The sequence below is a fragment of the Rhinolophus hipposideros genome, assembly GCF_964194185.1.
Source record: "Rhinolophus hipposideros genome assembly, chromosome: X".
NCBI lineage: Eukaryota > Metazoa > Chordata > Mammalia > Chiroptera > Rhinolophidae > Rhinolophus > Rhinolophus hipposideros.
The window spans coordinates 17,277,752-17,297,520 of record NC_138046.1 but is presented as its reverse complement, the minus strand read 5'-3'; the positions used below and the strand labels follow the sequence as shown (position 1 = coordinate 17,297,520).

At 37.9% G+C, this 19,769-nt stretch overlaps 1 protein-coding gene and 1 pseudogene across 2 annotated transcripts; one reads left to right on the top strand and one right to left on the bottom strand.

Moving 5' to 3' along the window:
- Positions 1-6,437: 6,437 nt before the first annotated feature.
- On the bottom strand, positions 6,438-6,850 carry LOC308494640 (histone H3.3A-like; annotated as a pseudogene). Its single transcript has one exon. The product of its transcript is annotated as a histone H3.3A-like (transcript).
- Positions 6,851-8,759: 1,909 nt separating this feature from the next.
- On the top strand, positions 8,760-9,293 carry LOC308495265 (ubiquitin-conjugating enzyme E2 C-like; the record flags this gene model as incomplete). Its single annotated transcript, XM_081043184.1, has 1 exon — positions 8,760-9,293. Exon 1 carries the CDS (start codon positions 8,766-8,768, stop codon positions 9,291-9,293), a length of 528 nt encoding a protein of 175 aa, XP_080899310.1. The 5' UTR covers positions 8,760-8,765.
- Positions 9,294-19,769: the final 10,476 nt, after the last annotated feature.

The following is a 19,769-nucleotide window of genomic DNA, read 5'->3' as shown; positions in this document are numbered from 1 at the left end:
CTGTTGGATGATTCTGTGTGAAGAATGCCTCTTCCTGCTGTCTCTTCTTGGCTCTCCAGAGTTGAACCCTCGCCACTTTTCTGATAGCCCCACACTTTTATCTGATTGTCTTGCTCCCAAAGTTTGGCCAGCACCGTTGCCAGTGGAATCAGAAATACCCACATGGCAAGTTGGAATCAGGCTTTTTTTCAGATGAGACCAAGGAATCACCTTCTGGGGTTGTCTCGTCATGGCTTTCTACTGCCCTCCGCTGGGCCTCAATCAACAGTGCAGTTTCAACTCAAGCGGATTTTTTCCCCCTTATATTTTTTAAATTAAAGAAATATATAAATATATGTATACATATTTATTTATATACCCTATAAAAATTTCAAACCACACAGAGATATTTCCACTTTCCTTTATGCCTTCAGTTCTTCTCACCTGTTGAAAATTTCTCTAAATATTTCTTGCTGATGGCCTGCTATGATGCCTGAAGTCTTCGTCTTTATTTTTAATTTCATTTCAGAATTTTTTAAGGGTTATATTAATCTAGCCCCATTGCGCGAAACTCCAAAATACAGAAATATACAGAATAAAAAGTGATAGAGTCTTTTCCTTCACTACCAGACTACTTTCCCATTCTAATGATAATGACTCAAAAGTTTCATGTGCTTCTAAGATCATTTTCTACACATTTACATACATATGATATATGTGATGCACACGCGCGCGCGCACTCACACACACACACACACACAGAGTAAAGTTTCCCTGTTTCCCCGAAAATGAGACCTAGCCGGACAATCAGCTCTAATGCATCTTTTGGAGCGAAAGTTAATATGAGACCCGGTCTTATGTGAGCTAAGACCGGGTCTTATATTATAAGAAAATAAGACCCGGTAATATATTTATGATATGATATGTTATATTATATATTATGTTATAATATATTGTTATTATACGGGGTCTTATATTTCAATAAAATAAGACCGAGCCTTATATTTTTGCTCCAAAAGATGCATTAGAGTTGATGGTCCGGCTAGGTCTTATTTTCGGGGAAACACGGTAAATGGGATCATTCTGTAAGTACTGTTTTTCAGGGTTTTAAAAACTACACAACTGTGTGTACACCCATGTTCACAGCAGCATGCTTCATAATAGCCAAATGGTAGGAACAATCGAAATATCCACTGAAAGATGAATAGATGAACGGATTGTGGTATAGCCATACAACGGAATATTATTCACCCTTAAAAAGGAATTGAGTTATGAGAAAAGCTCCAAAGTGGATGAGCCCAGAGGATGTTATGGATGAACCTGGAGGACATTATGCTGAACCTTGCGGACAAATAAGCCACTCACGAAAGGCCAAATAGCGTATGATTGTACTTCTGTGAGGTACCTAGAGTAGTCTGATTCATAGAGACAGAAAGTAGAATGGTGGTTATCAGGAGCTGGGCAGGGTGGAGAATGGAAAGTTATTGTTTAACGGGTACATAGCTTCAGTTTGAGATGATAGAAAATTTCTGTAGATGGATGATGGTTTCTGTAGTGGTGATAGTTGAACAACACTGTCTATTTATTTAATACCAGTGAATTGTCTACTCAAAAGGAGTTAAAATTTTATGTTGTATATATTTTACCACAATAAAACCTTGAAAAAAATTGCACAACTAATACCCAAGTGATTTCCTTTAAAAGAGAACAAACTGATGGTTGCCAGAGGAGAGTGGAATTGGGGAGCTGGGTGAAAACGGTGAAGGGATTAAGAAATACAGATTGGTAGTTTCAGAATAGTCATGTGTATGTAAAATAGAGCATAGGTAATATAGTCAATGTTGCAACAACTATGTGTGGTGCTGGGTGGGTACTAGACTTTTTTTTTTAAATTTAAATTTATTTATTGGCGTGACAATTGTTAATGAAATTACATAATTTCAGGTGTACAATTCTGTATTACATCAACTATAAATCCCATTGTGTGTTCACCACCCAGAGTCAGTTCTCCTTCCATCACCATATATTTGATCCCCCTTACCCTCATCTCCCTCCCCCCACCCCCCTTACCCTCTGGTAACCACTAAACTATTGTCTGTGTCTATGAGTTTTTTTTTCTCATTTGTTTGTCTTGTTTTTGGTTTATATACCACATAACAGTGAAATCATAGGGTTCTCTGGCTTTTTCTGTCTGACTTATTTCGCTTAGCATTATACTCTCAAGATCCATCCATGTTGTCACAAATGTTCCTATATCATCTTTCCTTAACGCCGAATAGTATTCCATTGTGTATATATACCACAACTTCTTTATCCATTCGTCTATCGAAGGACATTTTGGTTGTTTCCATGTCTTGGCCACCGTAAACAAAGCTGCAATGAACATTGGAGTACACGTGTCTCGGGTGGGTACTAGACTTATGGGGGGAATCACTGCCTAAAGCAGATAAATGTCTAACCACTCTGTTGTATACCTGAAAATAATGTAAAATAATATTGAATGTCAAAAATAAAGAGTCGAAGCCCAGATGAAAGAAAAACTGAAAATGGAGTCATATGTAAACATTTACAGTGTAAAGCATAACTGACATCTTTAACCACTTTCTCTCCTCAATCCCATTCTGCTGTCCCAAGGTAATGGCTTTCAAACAGCCTGGTGTGTGTTCTTTGAGTTCCTTGTGCGTGTATTTACATACATCACAGAGCATAGGTCTGGAGGAAAACTGGGTAAAAATCCTGGATCCACCATTTACCAGCTTGGTGACCCTTTGGGCAAGTTAATGATTCTATACTTTAGTTTTCTCATCTTTAAAATGGGAATAATAATAGGAGCTTCTGAATGCAGTGAAGATTAAATTAAATAGTGCATGTGTAGCACTTAGCACAGTACCTACCCTATAATAAGTGGTCAAGAAACATTAGCTATTACTGTTGGATGTGGTGTCTATCTTTAGAGAGTCAGCAAAGAAGGCCAGTAGGTAATATCTTTGACATTAAAATCAGAAATCAGGGACTGGAAGGTATTTGAGTGTGGGGAACAGAAAAGGCACCAGGAGAGCTGAAGAAAAGAAAGTGAGTGGCTGCCCATCAAATTTAGTATCTACCTTTATAGAACAAAAAGTAGAGGAGATATAAGGAAACATAAACACATAGTAATAAAGGAGACTTTTTAATTTTTCAATTACAATTGACATTCAATATTGTTTTATATTAGTTTCAGGGGGACAGGACAGTGGTTAGACATTTATGTAGTTTATGAAGTGATACCCCCGGTTAGTCTAGTACCCATCTAGTAACTATCAGTTTGTTCTCTGTATCTAGGAGTCTGTTTCTGTTCTGTTTGTTCATTTATTTTGTTGTGTAGTGTCCACACACAAGTGAAATCATATGGTATTTGTCTTTCTGTGGGTGACTTGTTTCACTTAGCGTAATACCCTCTAGGTCCATCCTTGTTGTCGCAAATGGTAAGACTTCATTCTTTTTTATGGCAGAGTAATATTCCATTGTATATATGTACCACTTATTCTTAATCCAGTCATCTATTGATGGACACTTAGGTTGCCTCCACCTCTTGACTATTGTAAATAGTGTGGTAGTGAACATAAGGGTGCCTATACCTATTTTAGTTGTTGTTTTGGATTTTTTCAGATAAATACCCAGAAGTGAAATTGCTGGGTCATAAGATAGTTCTGTTTTTAAATAAAAAAATTATTTTCAGCTATATTAGTTTCTGTTTTTAGTTTTTTGAGGAACATGCAAAACATTATCCATAGTGGCTGCACCAATTTGCAATCCCACCAACAGTGCACGAGGGTTCCTTTCTCTCCACATGTTCACCAGTACTTGTTGGTTGATTTATTGACGATGACCATTCTGACCGGTGTGAGGTGATACCTTGTGGTTTTAATTTGCATTTCTCTGATGATTAGTGACGTTGAGCATCTTTTCATATGTCCGTTGGCCATCTGTATGTCTTCTTTGGAGAAATGTTTATTCTGGTATTTTGCCTATTTTTTAAATTGGGTTGTGTTTTTTTTTCGGTGTTGAGTTGTATGAGGTCTTTCTTTATCAATTTTGGATATCACCTCCTTATTGGTTGTATCATTGGCAAAATTTTCTGCCACTTGGTAGGCTGTCTTTGTTTTGTTGATGGTTCTCTTCGCTGTGAAAAACTTTAGTTTGATATAGTCCCATTTGTTTATTTTTTTCTTTGTTTCCCTTGCCCGAGTAGGTTAATCAGAAGAAATATTACTAAGAGCAATGTTGCAGAGTTTTATACCTATGTTTTCTTCTAGCATTTTTCTGATTGGGGGGGGGTCATTTTTTACCGTGTATAATGTGCACCCACATTTTTGGCCCTAATTGTCAGGGAAAAAAATCTTTTGTTTTAATTTTTTAGAGGAAAACTTTATTTGTTTACATTGAGGTACTTGTTTTTTGTATTAAAAGAATTTTAGCACTTATTTTTAACAAATTATGGTACAAGAAATTTTATGTAACAAATAATTACAAAACAGAAGAACAGATACAAGGTATAAGAAATTTTATGTACCGGTAACCACATATGCTATTTATGCATCGTAGAAGGCCAAGAACTCTTCGTTGTTGCAAATTTGTTGTAAGCTCAACAAAACTGATTATCGTATTCCAGGGTATTATTTTGTATATGGATATTGTTATTTATTTCTTGAGTCACACTTTTACTCAGAAGCGTAATTAAAAGAATTAAAAACATTTATATAGATACAGCATTAGTACTACCCATGTATAATATACATCTTTGTTTTTGCTTTGCGAATTTGGCCAAAAAAAGTGCACATTATACATGGCCAAATATGGTAAGTCTTTAATCCATTTTGAGGTTATCCTTGTAGATGGTGTAACAAGGTGGTTTGGTTTCATTTTTTTTCATGTGTCTGTCCAGTTTGCACAACACCATTTGCTGAATGCACTGTCTCTTCCCCACTGTATATTTTTGCCTCCTTTGGTGTATGTTAAATGACCATATAGGCATAGGGTTATTTCTGGCTTGTATATTCTGTTCATTGATGTATGTGTCTGCTTTTATTTCAGTATCAGACTGTTGTGATTGCAATAGTCTTATAGTATAGTTTGATATCAGGTAGTGTGCTACCTTTAATTTTATTCTTCTTTCTCAAGGTTGCCGTGGCTATTCAGGGTCTTTCATGGTTCTATATAAATTTTAAGATTATTTGTTCTAGTTCTGTGAAAAATGCCAGTGACATTTTGGTAGGGTTTGCATTGAATCTATAGATCGTTTTGAGTAGTGTGGACACTTTAATGATGTGAATTCTTCCTATCCATGAGCATGGCGTATGCTTTCATTTATTTGGATCTTCTTTAATTTCTTTTCTTTCTTCCTTTTTTTTTTTAAAAGATTTTATTGGGGAAGGGAAACAGGAGTTTATTGGGGAACAGTGTCTACTTCAAAGATTTTTTTCCAAATCAAGTTAGTGTCCTTTCAGTCTTAGTTGTGGAGGGCGCAGCTCAGATCCAGGTCCAGTTGCCATTGCTAGTTGCAGGGGGAATAGCCTACCATCCTTTGTGGGAGTCGAACCGGCAACCTTGTGGTTGAGAGCCTGCACTCCAACCAACTGAGCCATCTGGCCAACCTGGAGCGGAAGCTGATTGACTTCATTCTAGTTGCGGAGGGTGCAGATCACTGGGCCATATGGAAATCGAACTGGCTACTTTGGTGTTATGAGGACCATGCTCAAACCAACTGAGCTAACCTGCCACCCTCTTTAATTTCGTTATTTAGTGTTTTATTGTTTTCCTAGTATAGGTCGGTTTATCTCATTGGTTACATTTCTTCCTATGTATTTTATTTTTTTGATGTAATTGTAAACAGGATTGTTTTCTTAACTTCTCTTTCTGGTAATTCATTATTGGTGTGTAAAAATGCAACTGATTAAATTTTTTTTTAAGTTTAATGTATTTTAATAGCAAACTTACAGGAACAGTACAGAAGACAGACAACATTAAAAACATGTACTTGCATGCAGGACAACTCAGTTAGAAAAGTATAGTGAATGGATGGAATCTACTGTATGATAAAAATGCTACAAACACCATTTAGTTGCCATCAATAAGAAATTTACTTGTTTTAAAAAAATCCAAATGCTGGCATTGTCCAGAAAAATTTAACAGGTTTACTTATAATTGTTATAAAGTTGAACTGCTGAAACTTGTTCACTGAAACTTTTGCCTTGCATTAATGCTTTGTCCCCGCATTTATATTAAAAATTCACACACAAATGAAAATGGAAAACTGCCAATACCTGATTTCTGTCCCCTATTTTCCCACTTGCAATCATATACTTAGGTACTTTTTGACTCCATGGAAAAAAAAATAACTGACATTCAGAACTACCAATAACAGGAAGAAGAGAATTTTTTTTTTTTTAAAGAATGAAATGTTTCCCATCATAGTGGATTCTTAAGCACGTTCTCCACGTATGCGGCGTGCTAGCTGGATGTCTTTTGGCATAATTGTTACACGTTTGGCATGGATAGCACACAGGTTGGTATCTTCAAAAAGGCCAACCAGATAGGCCTCACTTGCCTCCTGCAAAGCACCAATAGCTGCACTCTGAAAATGCAGATCTGTTTTGAAGTCCTGAGCAATTTCTCGCACCAGACGCTGGAAGGGAAGTTTGCGAATCAGAAGTTCAGTGGACTTCTCATAACGTCTAATTTCACGGAGTGCCAGGGTACCAGGCCTGTAACGATGAGGTTTCTTCACCCCTCCAGTAGAGGGCGCACTCTAGCGAGCGGCTTTTGTAGCCAGTTGCTTCCTGGGTGCTTTACCACCGGTAGATTTGCGGGCAGTCTGCTTTGTACGAGCCATGGTATAGAGACCTCCTTACTTACCCCCCTTCTCCTTCGGCTGGAGCTCGGCGAGTTAGAGGCGGCGCTGGCGTTAGAGAGCGACGGCTGCAACTGATTTCTGAATATTAATTTTGTATCCTAAGGACGTCATCAAAATGGCGATGTGAGGTGAGCCTCTGTAAATCTCCCCTGGAATTTACAACTAATCGAACAACAATAAATCCACAAAGACTCCCTGCACAGCAGACGGGCAAGACTTACAGACCACTACTGAATTCACCTAAAGGTGGGAGAATTGCGTGAGCGGGGGAGGAGGGAAGGGAGAAGTGCGGAGACGGAGCCGCACGGGCGTAGGACGCAGACCAGACCTGGCTCAGTGCTCTGAGCTCGCTGCATCCTGGAACTTCCGCAGCTGCGGAATAGGGAAGAACTTGGACTGCTAGGGCTCCCCTTATGGCCCAGAGGGCTGAGGGGCAGCATATAACGCGGCTGTACCCAATGCTCACGGAGAGACCTCGGAGAAAAGACTGAGGGAAGAAGGCTGAAAACGGTGGTTTAAGCCTTCACTGCCGAGCAGAGAACGGAAGCCTTAGGCACTGAGACTAGCCATCCCCTCCCTACCCTCCCAGAGCTCTCCCTGCCCCCACCAGCCCGGTGCTAGAAGCCTAATAGTAGCAGTGTCAGATCCAAAAAACAGAATATTTGCTGTTCTGAGAACTTTGGACTGCAGTCACAGATTTGCAGCCCAACTAGTTCCGGCAAAAGGGAGGGAGCTGTGGAAGCGGGATCGGCTGTGGTTGTGGTCGCCGCCATTCCTCTGGGCCACCTTTCACAACTCACCCCGCCCCTGGCCCCACCAATCTGGGCGGATCCCTGCAGGAGTAAACAGAACTGGTGAAACACAGGGGCTTGAATCTGGTGGAGAAAGAGCTTTGGAACTTCAAAAGCTCTCCACATCCCCACAGGGACGTGGTGCCCTATGACCCAGGCCAACTGTTAACATAGGAGAAGCCCGTCTCCCAGGGAATCCCCCCATTGTGGGAGAAGCTGGAGTTGGGCAGTGAAAACATAGGACTACTGTGTGAGAGAGGGAAAAAAAGGCTGCAGTCGGAGAGAAAATACAACATTCTACCAACAATTATTGGAAAACAAAAGAAAGACCTCTTCCTATCAGCCTGTTGCAGAAGCCACTCCTGTAGATGTCTAGGAAGAGAAACAATAAGTCAGTAATTGCCATGAATAACCAAGGCAACAAGACAGCTCAGAAAGAAAGTGAAAAGTCTTCAGAAAAGGAACTTAAAGATATGGAAATATGTGACTTAAATGGCAGAGAATTCAAAATTGCAGTTCTGAAAAACCGCAACGATATCCAAGAAAACACAGAAAGTAAATTTAATGAACTGAGAAACGCAATCAAAGAACAACATGAGCATTTTACGAAAGAGATTGAAATTTTAAAAAAGAACCAAATGGAATTTCTGGAGATTAAGAACTCAATAGAAGAAATTAAGAATAAAATAACCAGCTTAGGTAGTAGAGTTGACCAGATGGAGGAAAGAATCAGTGGCATCGAAGATAGAAACCTGGAAATTACAGACATGGAAGAAGAAAGAGACTTGAGACTTAACACAAATGAAAGAACTCTACAAGAAGTTTCTGACTCTATCAGAAAGACCATTATGAGAATAATGGGCATACCAGAAGGAGAAGAAAGAGAGAAGGCAACAGAGAATATATTCAAACAAATTGTTGATGAGAACTTCCCAAACTTGTGGACAAGAAGCAAATAGAACACCTAATTACCTCAATCCCAACAGGCCTTCTCCAAGGCACATTGTATTGAAGCTGTCTAAAATCAATGACAAAGAGCCCGCAGCTCTGCAGTTAACAGTCGTGTTCTCCCGAGTTCCTGTGTCCCTACCAGTGCTGCCCGGATGGCCTCCCAGAACCGCAACCCGGCCGCTGCCAGTGTAGCCACCGCCCGTAAAGGATCCGAGCCCAGCGGAGGCGCCGCTCAAGGCTCCCTGGGCAAGAAGTTACAGCAGGAGCTGATGACCCTCATGATGTCTGGCGACAAAGGAATTTCTGCGTTCTCTGAATCAGATAACCTTTTCAAGTGGGTGGGGACCATCCATGGAGCAGCTGGCACATTGAGATATAAGCTCTCCCTAGAGTTCCCCAGTGGCTACCCTTACAACGTGCCCACGGTGAAGTTCCTCACGTCCTGCTATCACCCCAATGTGGACACACAGGGTAACATCTGCCTGGACATCCTGAAGCACAAGTGGTCTGCCCTGTATGACGTCAGGACCATCCTGCTCTCCATCCAGAGCCTACTAGGAGAACCCAACATCGATAGCCCTTTGAACACACATGCTGCCCAGCTCTGGAAAAACCCCACAGCCTTTAAGAAGTACCTGCAAGAATCCTACGCAAAGCAAGTCTCCAGCCAAGAGCCCTGACCCAGGCTGTCCAGCATCTCTCTCATTGTGCTGTCTTTCATTTCTTTCCTGAGATGGTCTGTCCTTTCCTTAATTTCTGTATAGGACTCTGTATCTAAAGCTGTAGTGTCATATTTGTTTTGTTTGTGTTTTTAAATTAAGTGTCTGGTTGAACCCCTGTGGTGAATATATTAAATAAATACCTTTTGGTTTTAAAAAAATAAAAATAAAAATATAAAATCAATGACAAAGAAAGAATCCTCAAGGCAGCCAGGGAAAAGAAGACTGTAAACTACAAAGGAAAGCCCATTAGATTATCGTCAGATTTTTCAGCAGAAACTCTACAAGCCAGGAGGGAGTGGAACCAAATATTCAAACTATTGAAAGAGACAAATCATGAGCCAAGAATAATATATCCAGCAAAGATATCCTTTAGATATGAAGGAGGAATAAAGACCTTTCCAGACATACAGAAGCTGAGGAACTTTTCTAATACACGACCTGCACTACAAGAAATACTAAAGGAGGCTATTCGACCACCAACAACGAGGACAATTTGTGGCAACTGAAACATAAAAAGGGGGAGAGTAAAGGCCTGAACTGGAATATGGGAATGGAGAAAGTAAGCGTGCTGAAGAAAATGGAATACTCTAAATATCAAACTTTCTTTTACATAAACTTAAAGCTAACCACTCAAAAAAATCCGGAACTGAAATATATACTGTAATAAAAGAAGAAACACAGGGAAACATCATAGAATACCACCACACAGAAATAATAGACAACAACAAAAAGGCAAAGAAACAATGGAGGCACAGCCTTACCAGAAAACTAAACATAGAATGACAGGAAATCCTCACATATCAATAATCACCCTAAATGTAAATGGACTGAACTCACCAATAAAAAGGCACAGAGTGGCAGATTTCATCAGAAAAGTAAACCCAACCATATGCTGTGTCCAAGAGACACGTCTCAGCTACAAGGACAAGTAGAGACTCATAGTGAAAGGATGGAAATTGACACTCTAAGCAAATGGTATCCAGAGAAAATCAGGTGTAGCCATAATGATTTCAGATGAAACAGACTTCAGGGTGAAAAGGTAACAAGAGACAAAGATGGACATTTCATAATGGTAAAAGGGACTATACAACAAGAAGACACAACAGTCATCAATATTTATGCCCCCAATCAGGGAGCACCAAAATATACCAAGCAACTACTAACAAAACTAAAGAAAGAAATTGACCAAAACGCTGTTATACTAGGGGACTTAAATACGTCATTGACAGCTATGGATACATCATCCAAACAGAAGATAAATAACGAAATAGCAGCCCTATATGACACGTTAGATGAAATGGACATAATTGACATTTATAGAGCACTTCATCCTAAAACATCAGACTATACATTCTTTTCGAGTGTACATGGAACATTCTCAAGGATAGACCATATATTGGGACATAAAATCAGCCTCAGCAAATTTAAGAAGATTGAAATCATACCCAGCATATTCTCTGATCACAAGGCTTTGAAATTGGATATCAACTGTGAAAAGAAAGCAGGAAGAAACACAAATACATGGAGATTAAACAACATACTTTTAAAGAATGACTGGGTCAAAGAAGAAATCAGAGGAGAGATCAAAAGATAGATGGAAACAAATGACAATGAAAATACATCCTACCAAAATTTTTGGGATGCAGCAAAAGCAGTTTTAAGAGGGAAATTTATATCATTACAGGCCTATCTCAGAAACAAGAAAAATCCCAAATAAATAACTTCATGTTACACCTAAAAGAATTGGAAAAAGAAGAACAAGTGAAACGCAGGGTCAGCAGAAGAAAGGAAATAACAAAAATCAGAGCAGAACTAAATGAAATAGAGAACAAAAAGACAATAGACAAAATTAATGTGACAAACAGCTGGTTCTTTGAAAAGATGAACAAAATTGACAAACCCTTGGCTAGACTCACTAAGATAAAAAGAGAGAAGACACTAATTAGCAAAATCAGAAATGAAAAAGGGGAAATTATCACGGACACCACAGAAATACAAAGGATCATCCAAGAATACTATGAAGGACTATATGCCACCAAATTCAATAACCTAGAAGAAATGGACAAGTTATTTGAAACATATAGCCTTCCAAGGCTGAATCATGAAGAACTGGAAAATCTAAACAGACCGATCACCAGTAACGAAATTGAATCAGTCATCCAAAACCTTCCCAAAAGCAAAAGTCCGGGACCAGATGCCTTCACTAGTGAATTCTACCAAACCTTCAAAGAGGATCTAATACCAATCCTGCTCAAACTCTTCCAAAAAATTGAAGAAGAGACAGTACTCTCTAACTTATTTTATGAGGCCAACATTACCCTGATACCAAACCCTGGTAAGGACAACACAAAAAAAGAAAACTACAAACCAATATCTATGATGAATTCTGATGCAAAATTCCTAAACAAAATTCTAGCAAATCGAATACAACAATGCATTAAAAACATTATTCATCACGACCAAGTGGGGTTCATCCCTGGGGCACAAGGATGGTTCAACATCCGCAAATCCATCAGTGTTATACATCACATAAACAAAATAAAGGACAAATATCATACGATTATATCAATTGACGCAGAAAAAGCATTTGACAAGATACAACATCCATTTATGTTTAAAACACTTCATAAACTAGGTGTAGAAGGAAAATACGTTAATGCAATAAAGTCCATATATGACTAACCCTCAGCAAATCTCATAATTAATGGTGAAGAACTGAAGCCCTTTGCTCTACATTCAGGAACACGACAGGGCTGGCCCCTATCACCTCTGCTTTTCAACATAGTGTTGGAAGTCCTTGCCAGAGCCATTAGGCAAGAGAAAGAAATAAAAGGCTTCCAAATTGGGCATGAAGAAGTTAAATTATCACTCTTTGCAGATGACATGATGGTATATATAGAAAACCCTAAAGAGTCCACCAAAAAGCTGTTAGAAACAATCAATGAGTACAGTAAAGTTGCTGGCTACAAAATCAACGTACAAAAGTCCATTGCTTTCCTATATACCAACAATGAAATCTCAGAAAAAGAGATAGAAAAAACAATTCCTTTTGCAACTGCAGCAAAAAGAATAAAATACCTAGGAATAAACTTAGCCAAGGATGTGAAGGACTTATATGTGGAAAACTATAAGACATTTTTGAAAGAAATTGAGGAAGACACAAAGAAATGGAAACATTCCGTGCTCATGGATTGGAAGAATCAACATAGTTAAAATGGCATATTACCCAAAGGAATATACAGATTTAATGCAATCCGCATCAAAATTCCAATGGTATTTTTTAAAGAAATAGAACAAAAAGTCATCAGATTTATTTGGAACCACAAAAGCTTCCTAATAGCCAAAGCAATCTTAAGAAAAAAGTACAATACTGGCGTTATCACACTCCCTGACTTTAGCTTGTACTACAGGGCTACAATAATCAAAACAGCATGGTATTGGCAGAAAAAGAGACACACAGACCAATGGAATAGAATTGAGAACCCAGAAATAAAACCACATAAATATGGTCAGATAATTTTTGACAAAGAAGCAAAAAACATACAGTGGAGAAAAGACAGCCTCTTCAGTAAATGGTGCTGGGAGAATTGGATAGCCACATGCAAAAGAATGAAACTGGACTGCTATCTGTCACCATGTACCAAAATTAATTTAAAGTGGATCAAAGACTTAAGCATAAGACCTGACACAATAAACTGCATAGAAGGAAACATAGGTACGAAATTTATGACCCTGCCATATGATCTCACTTATATGCGGAATCTAAAGAAAAGAATATGTGTATGAACTAATCAGAAACAGTTTTGGGGACACAAAAAACCGAGAGTTGTCAGATGGGCGGGGGGGGGAGGGGGTTAGGGATGGGGGGAAGGGTGAAGGGGTTGGGGGGCGGCTGGTGACCACAGGATGGCCTCAGGGTTTTTTGAGAATTACTTTGGGGAACTTATTAAATAGTGTTTGGGGATTTTGTTGGGTATCCAATGGACATGTGTCCTGTTTGGGAGACCACCTCAGGGATGCTGTGGATGCCTGGTCATGGCATTGTACACCAGAGGCTGGACATTAAAGAATGCCAACCATAATTTTATGTGCATAATGTGATGGCTCGGTGTGAGGTCGGGGTGGTGGTGGATGGGGGGAGGGGGGTTCACGGTGTGAGAGATGTAAAAAATAAATAAATAAATAAATAAATAAATAAACACTTTTAGAGCTAAAAAATAAAAAATAAATAAAATATAAAAATTATACAATCAAAAAAAAAATTTATGACCCTGCGTTCCAAGAGCATTTCATGAATTTGACTCCAAAGGCAATGGAAGTTAAAGTTAAAATAAACGAATGGGACTATATGAAACTTAAAAGCTTCTGTACAGGAAAAGAATCCATTGACAAAATAAAGAGGCAACCGAGTATATGGTAGAAGATTTTTGCAAACAGTGCTTCTGATAAGGGGCTAATATGCAAAATATACAAGGAACTCATGAAGCTCAACAACAAAAAACCAAACAACCCAATTGAAAAATGGGCAGAGGACCTGAAGAGATATTTCTCCAAAGAGGACATACAAATGGCAAATAGACATATGAAAAAATGCTCAACATCACTAATCATCAGAGAAATGCAAATAAAAACCACAATTAGATATCACCTCACCCCAGTCAGAATGGCTATAATCAACAAGACAATTGGTAACAAGTGTTGGAGAGGCTGTGGAGAAAAAGGAACCCTCATACACTGTTGGTGGGAATGCAGACTGGTGCAGCTGCTTTGGAAGGCAGTGTGGAGGTTCCTCAAAAAATTACAAATAGAATTACCATATGACTCAGCAATCCCTCTCCTGGGTATCCAACCCAAAACTTTGAAAACATTTATATATAAAGACATGTGTGCTGTAATGTTCATTGCAGCTTTCTTTACGGTGGCCAAGACATGGAAACAACCAAAATGTCCTTCAATAGATGAATGGATAAAGAAGTTGTCGTATATATACACAATGGAATACTATTCGGCAGTAAGAAAGATGATATAGGAACATTTGTGACAACATGGATGGATCTTGAGAGTATAATTCTAAGCTAAATAAGTCAGACAGGAAAAGCAGAGAACCCTGTGGTTTTACTGATATGTGGCATATAAACCAAAAACAACAAAAGAACAAGACAAACAAATGAGAAACAAAAACTCATAGACACAGACAATAGTTTAGTGGTTACCAGAGGGTAAGGGGTGGGGAGCTGGGAGATGAGGATAAGGGGGATCAAATATATGGTGATAGAAGGAGAACTGATTCTGGGTGGTGAACACCCAATGGGATTTATAGACGATGTAATACAGAATTGTACACCTGAAATCTATGTAACATCACTAAGAATTGTCAGCCCAATAAATTAAAAAAAAAATTTGTATCGTGCTACTTCACTAAATTCATTTATCAGTTCTAATAGTGTTCTGGTGGCATCTTTAGCATTCTCTCTGTATAGTATCATGGAATCTGCAAATAATAGCAGTTTTACTTCTTTCTAATTTGGATGCTTTTTATTTATGTATTTTTTTGTCTGATCGCTCTAGGTAGGACATGCAATACCATGTTGAAGAAAAGTGGTGAAAATGGACATCACTGCGTTGTTCCTGATCTTCAGGTAAATTCTTTTAGCTTTTCCCCATTGAGTATGATGTTAGTTGTGAATTTCTCATATATGGCCTGTATTATGTTGAAGTGTGTTCCCTCTCTTCCCATTTTGCTGACAGGTTTTAGCACAAATGGATGATGAATTCTGTCAAACACTTTTTCTGCATCTATTAATATAATCATACAATTTTTATCTTTCATTTTGTTTGCGTGGTGTATCATGTTAATTGATTTGTGGATATTGAAACAACCTTTCATCACAGGAATAAATCCCACTTGATCGTGGTGTATGATCTTTTTGATGCATTCCTGAATTCAGTTTGCTAACAGTTTGTTGAAGATTTTTGCATGAATGTTTATTACACATATTGACTTGTCGTTTTCATTGTTTTGTAATGTCTTTGTCTAGTTTTGGAGTCAGGGTAATGATGGTCTCATAAAATGAAGTTGGGAGCCTTCCATTCTGTTGAATTTTTTGTACTAATTTGAGAAGGATGGGTGCTGATTCCTCTTTGAATTTTTGGGAAAATACACCTGTGAAGCCATCTGGTCCAGGACTTTCGTTTGTTGGTAGTTATTTGATCACTGATTTCATTATTTTAGTAGTAAATGGTCCATTCAAACTTTCGGTTTCTTCTTTTTTTTTCTTTTTTTTAATGGTTATTTTATTTTATTTTATAGTTTTATTTTATTTTATTTTATTTTATTTTTACATCCCTCACACCGTGAACCCCCCTCCCCCCATCCACTATCCCTCCGACCTCACACTGAAACATCACATTATATATATAAAATTATAGTTGGCATTCATTAATGTTTAGCTTCTGGTGTACAATGCCATGATCAGGTATCCACAGTATCCCTGAGGTGGTCTCCCAAATAGGACGCATGTCCATCGGATACCCAAGAAAATCTTTACAACATTATTGAATACCTTCCCCAAATTAATTTTCAAAAAAACCCTGAGGCCATCTTGTGGTCACCAGCTGCTTCCAAATCCCTTCACCTTTCCCCTTATCCCCAACACCCCCCACACCCATCTAACAACTCTCGGTTTTTTCTTTGTGTCCCCAAAACTGTCTCTGATTAGGTCATTCACATAGTCTTTTCTTTAGATTCCGCATATAAGTGAGATCATATGGTACTTGTCTTTCTCTTTCTGACTTATTTCACTTAACATAATGTTCTCTAGATCCATCCATGTTGCTGCAAATGATAAGATTTCTTTCTTCTTTATGGTTGCGTAATACTCCATTGTATAAATGTACCACAGCTTCTTAATCCAGTCATCTACCGATGGGCATTTCGGTTGTTTCCATATCTTGGCTATTGTGTAAAGTGCTGCAATAAACATAGGAGTGCATACAGATTTTTGAATTGGAGTTTTGGATTTCTCCGGGTAGATGCCTAGGAGTGGAATTACTGGATCATAGGGTAGTTCCATTTTCAGGTTCCTGAGATACCTCCATACTGTTTTCCATAGTGGCTACACTAATCTGCAATCCCACCAACAGTGCACTAGCGTTCCCTTTTCTCCACATCCACGCCAGCATTTGTTGTTTGTTGATTTATTGACGATAGCCATTTTGACTGGAGTGAGGTGGTATCTCATTGTGGTTTTTATTTGCATTTCTCTGATGGTTAGTGAGGTTGAGCATTTCTTCATATGTCTTCTTGCCTTATGTATGTCCTTTTTAGAAAAATGTCTCCTCAAGTCCTCTGCCCATTTTTTAATTGGGTTGTTTGTTTTTTTGGAGTTGAGTTGAGTAAGTTTTTTATAGATTTGTGATATTCATCCCTTATCAGATATATCATTGGCAAATATCTTTTCCCATTCAGTAGGATCCCTTTTTGTTTTATTGATGGTTTCCTTTGCTGTGAAAAAACTTTTTAGTTTGATGTAATCCCACATGTTTATTTTTTCTCTTACTTCCCTCGCGCGAGGGGATATATCAGTGAAAATCTTACTCCGGGTAATGTCCATGAAGTTTCTTCCTATGTTTTCTTCAAGATATTTTATGGTTTCAGATCTTACATTTAAGTCTTTAAGCCATTTTGATTTTATTTTTGTATATGGTGTGAGGAGGTGGTCCAGCTTCATTTTCTTGAATGTGTCTCTCCAGGTTTCCCAACAGCACTTATTGAACAGACTGTCTCTACCCCATCGTACATTCTTGCTTCCATTGTCGTAGATTAGATGGGCATATAGGCATGGATTTACTTCTGGACTCTCTATTCTTTTTTTTTTTTTTTTTTTTTTACAAGTTTATTTTATTTTTTTATTTATTTATTTTTTTAATTAATTTTATTGGGGTGACAATTGTTAGTAAATTTACATAGATTTCAGGTGTACAATTCTGTATTACATCGTCTATAAATCCCATTGTGTGTTCACCACCCAGAGTCAGTTCTCCTTCCATCACCATATATTTGATCCCCTTTACCCTCATCACCCACCCCCTACCCCCTTTCCCTCTGGTAACCACTAAATTATTGTCTGTGTCTATGAGTTTTTGTTTCTCATTTGTTTGTCTTGTTGTTTTTGGTTTATATACCACATATCAGTGAAATCATAGGGTTCTCTGCTTTTTCTGTCTGACTTGTTTCACTTAGCATTATACTCTCAAGATCCATCCATGTTGTCACAAATGTTCCTATATCGTCTTTCCTTAACGCCGAATAGTATTCCATTGTGTATATGTACCACAACTTCTTTATCCATTCATCTATCGAAGGACATTTTGGCTGTTTCCATGTCTTGGCCACCGTAAACAAAGCTGCAATGAACATTGGCGTACACGTGTCTCTATAGAGAAATGCTTTTATATTTTTGGGGTAGATACCCAGGAGAGCGATTGCTGGGTCATATGGTAATTCTATTCGTAATTTCTTGAGGAACCTCCACACTGCCTTCCATAGCGGCTGCACCAGTCTGCATTCCCACCAACAGTGTATGAGAGTTCCTTTTTCTCCACAGCCTCTCCAACACTTGTTACTATTTGTTTTGTTGATGAAAGCCATTCTGACTGGGGTGAGGTGATATCTCATTGTGGTTTTCATTTGCATTTCTCTGATGATTAGCGATGTTGAGCATTTTTTCATATGTCTATTTGCCATTTGTATATCCTCTTTGGAGAAATGTCTCTTCAGGTCCTCTGTCCATTTTTCAATTGGGTTGTTTGTTTTTTTGTTGTTGAGTTTCATGAGTTCCTTGTATATTTTGGATATTAGCCCCTTATCAGAGGAACTGTTTGCGAAAATCTTCTCCCATTCAGTTGGTTGCCTCATTATTTTGTCAATAGTTTCTTTTGCTGTGCAGAAGCTTTTCAATTTCATATAATCCCATTTGTTTATTTTAGTTTTTACTTCCATTGCCTTTGGAGTCAAATTCATAAAATGCTCTTTGAACCCAAGATCCATAAGTTTAGTACCTATGTTTTCTTCAATGCAGTTTATTGTGTCAGGTCTTATGCTTAAGTCTTTGATCCATTTTGAATTAATTTTGGTACATGGTGACAGATAGCAGTCCAGTTTCATTCTTTTGCACGTAGCTATCCAATTCTGCCAGCACCATTTATTGAAGAGGCTGTCTTTCCTCCATCGTATGTTTTTAGCTTCTTTGTCAAAAATTATCTGTCCATATTTATATGGTTTTATTTCTGGGTTCTCAATTCTATTCCATTGGTCTATGTGTCTGTTTTTCCGCCAATACCAAGCTGTTTTGATTATTGTAGCCCTGTAGTACAAGGAAAAATCAGGGAGTGTAATACCTCCAGTATTGTTCTTTTTTTTTAATATTGCTTTGGCTATTCGGGGTCTTTTGTGGTTCCAAACAAATCTGATGATTTTTTGTTCTATTTCTTTAAAAAATGCCATTGGGATTTTAATGGGGATTGCATTAAATCTGTATATGGCTTTGGGTAATATGGCCATTTTAACTATGTTGATTCTTCCAATCCATGAGCACGGAATGTCTTTCCATTTCTTTGTGTCTTCTTCAATTTCTTTCAAAAATGTCTTATAGTTTTCAGCATATAAATCCTTCACATCCTTGGTTAAGTTTATTCCTAGGTATTTTATTCTTTTTGCTGCAATTGCAAAAGGAATTGTTTTTTCTATCTCTTTTTCTGAGATTTCATTGTTGGTATATAGGAAAGCAATGGACTTTTGTACGTTGATTTTGTAGCCAGCAACTTTACTATATTCATTGATTGTTTCTAATAGCTTTTTGGTGGAGTCTTTAGGGTTTTCTATGTATAGCATCATGTCATCTGCAAAGAGTGACAATTTAACTTCTTCATTCCCAATTTGGATGCCTTTTATTTCTTTCTCTTGCCTGATAGCTGGACTCTCTATTCTGTTCCATTGATCTATGTGTCTATTTTTATGCCAGTACCATGCTGTTTTGATTACTGTAGCCTTGTAGTATAGTTTGAAATCAGGTATCGTTATACCTCCCACTTTGTTCTTATTTCTCAAGATTGTTGAGGCTATCCGGGGTCTTTTATGTTCCCATATAGATGTCAGGATTATATGTTCTGTTTCTGTGAAAAACGTCGTTGGTAGTTTGATAGGAATTGAATTGAATACGTATATTGCCTTAGGCAGTATGGACATTTTAACTATATTAATTCTTCCTATCCATGAACATGGAATGTGTTTCCATCTATTTATGTCTTCTTTCATTTCTTTCTTCAGTGTTGTATAATTTTCTGAGTACAGATCTTTTACATCTTTGGTTAGATTTATTCCCAGATATTTTATAGTCTTTGGAGCAATTGTAAATGGAATTGTTTTTTTAATTT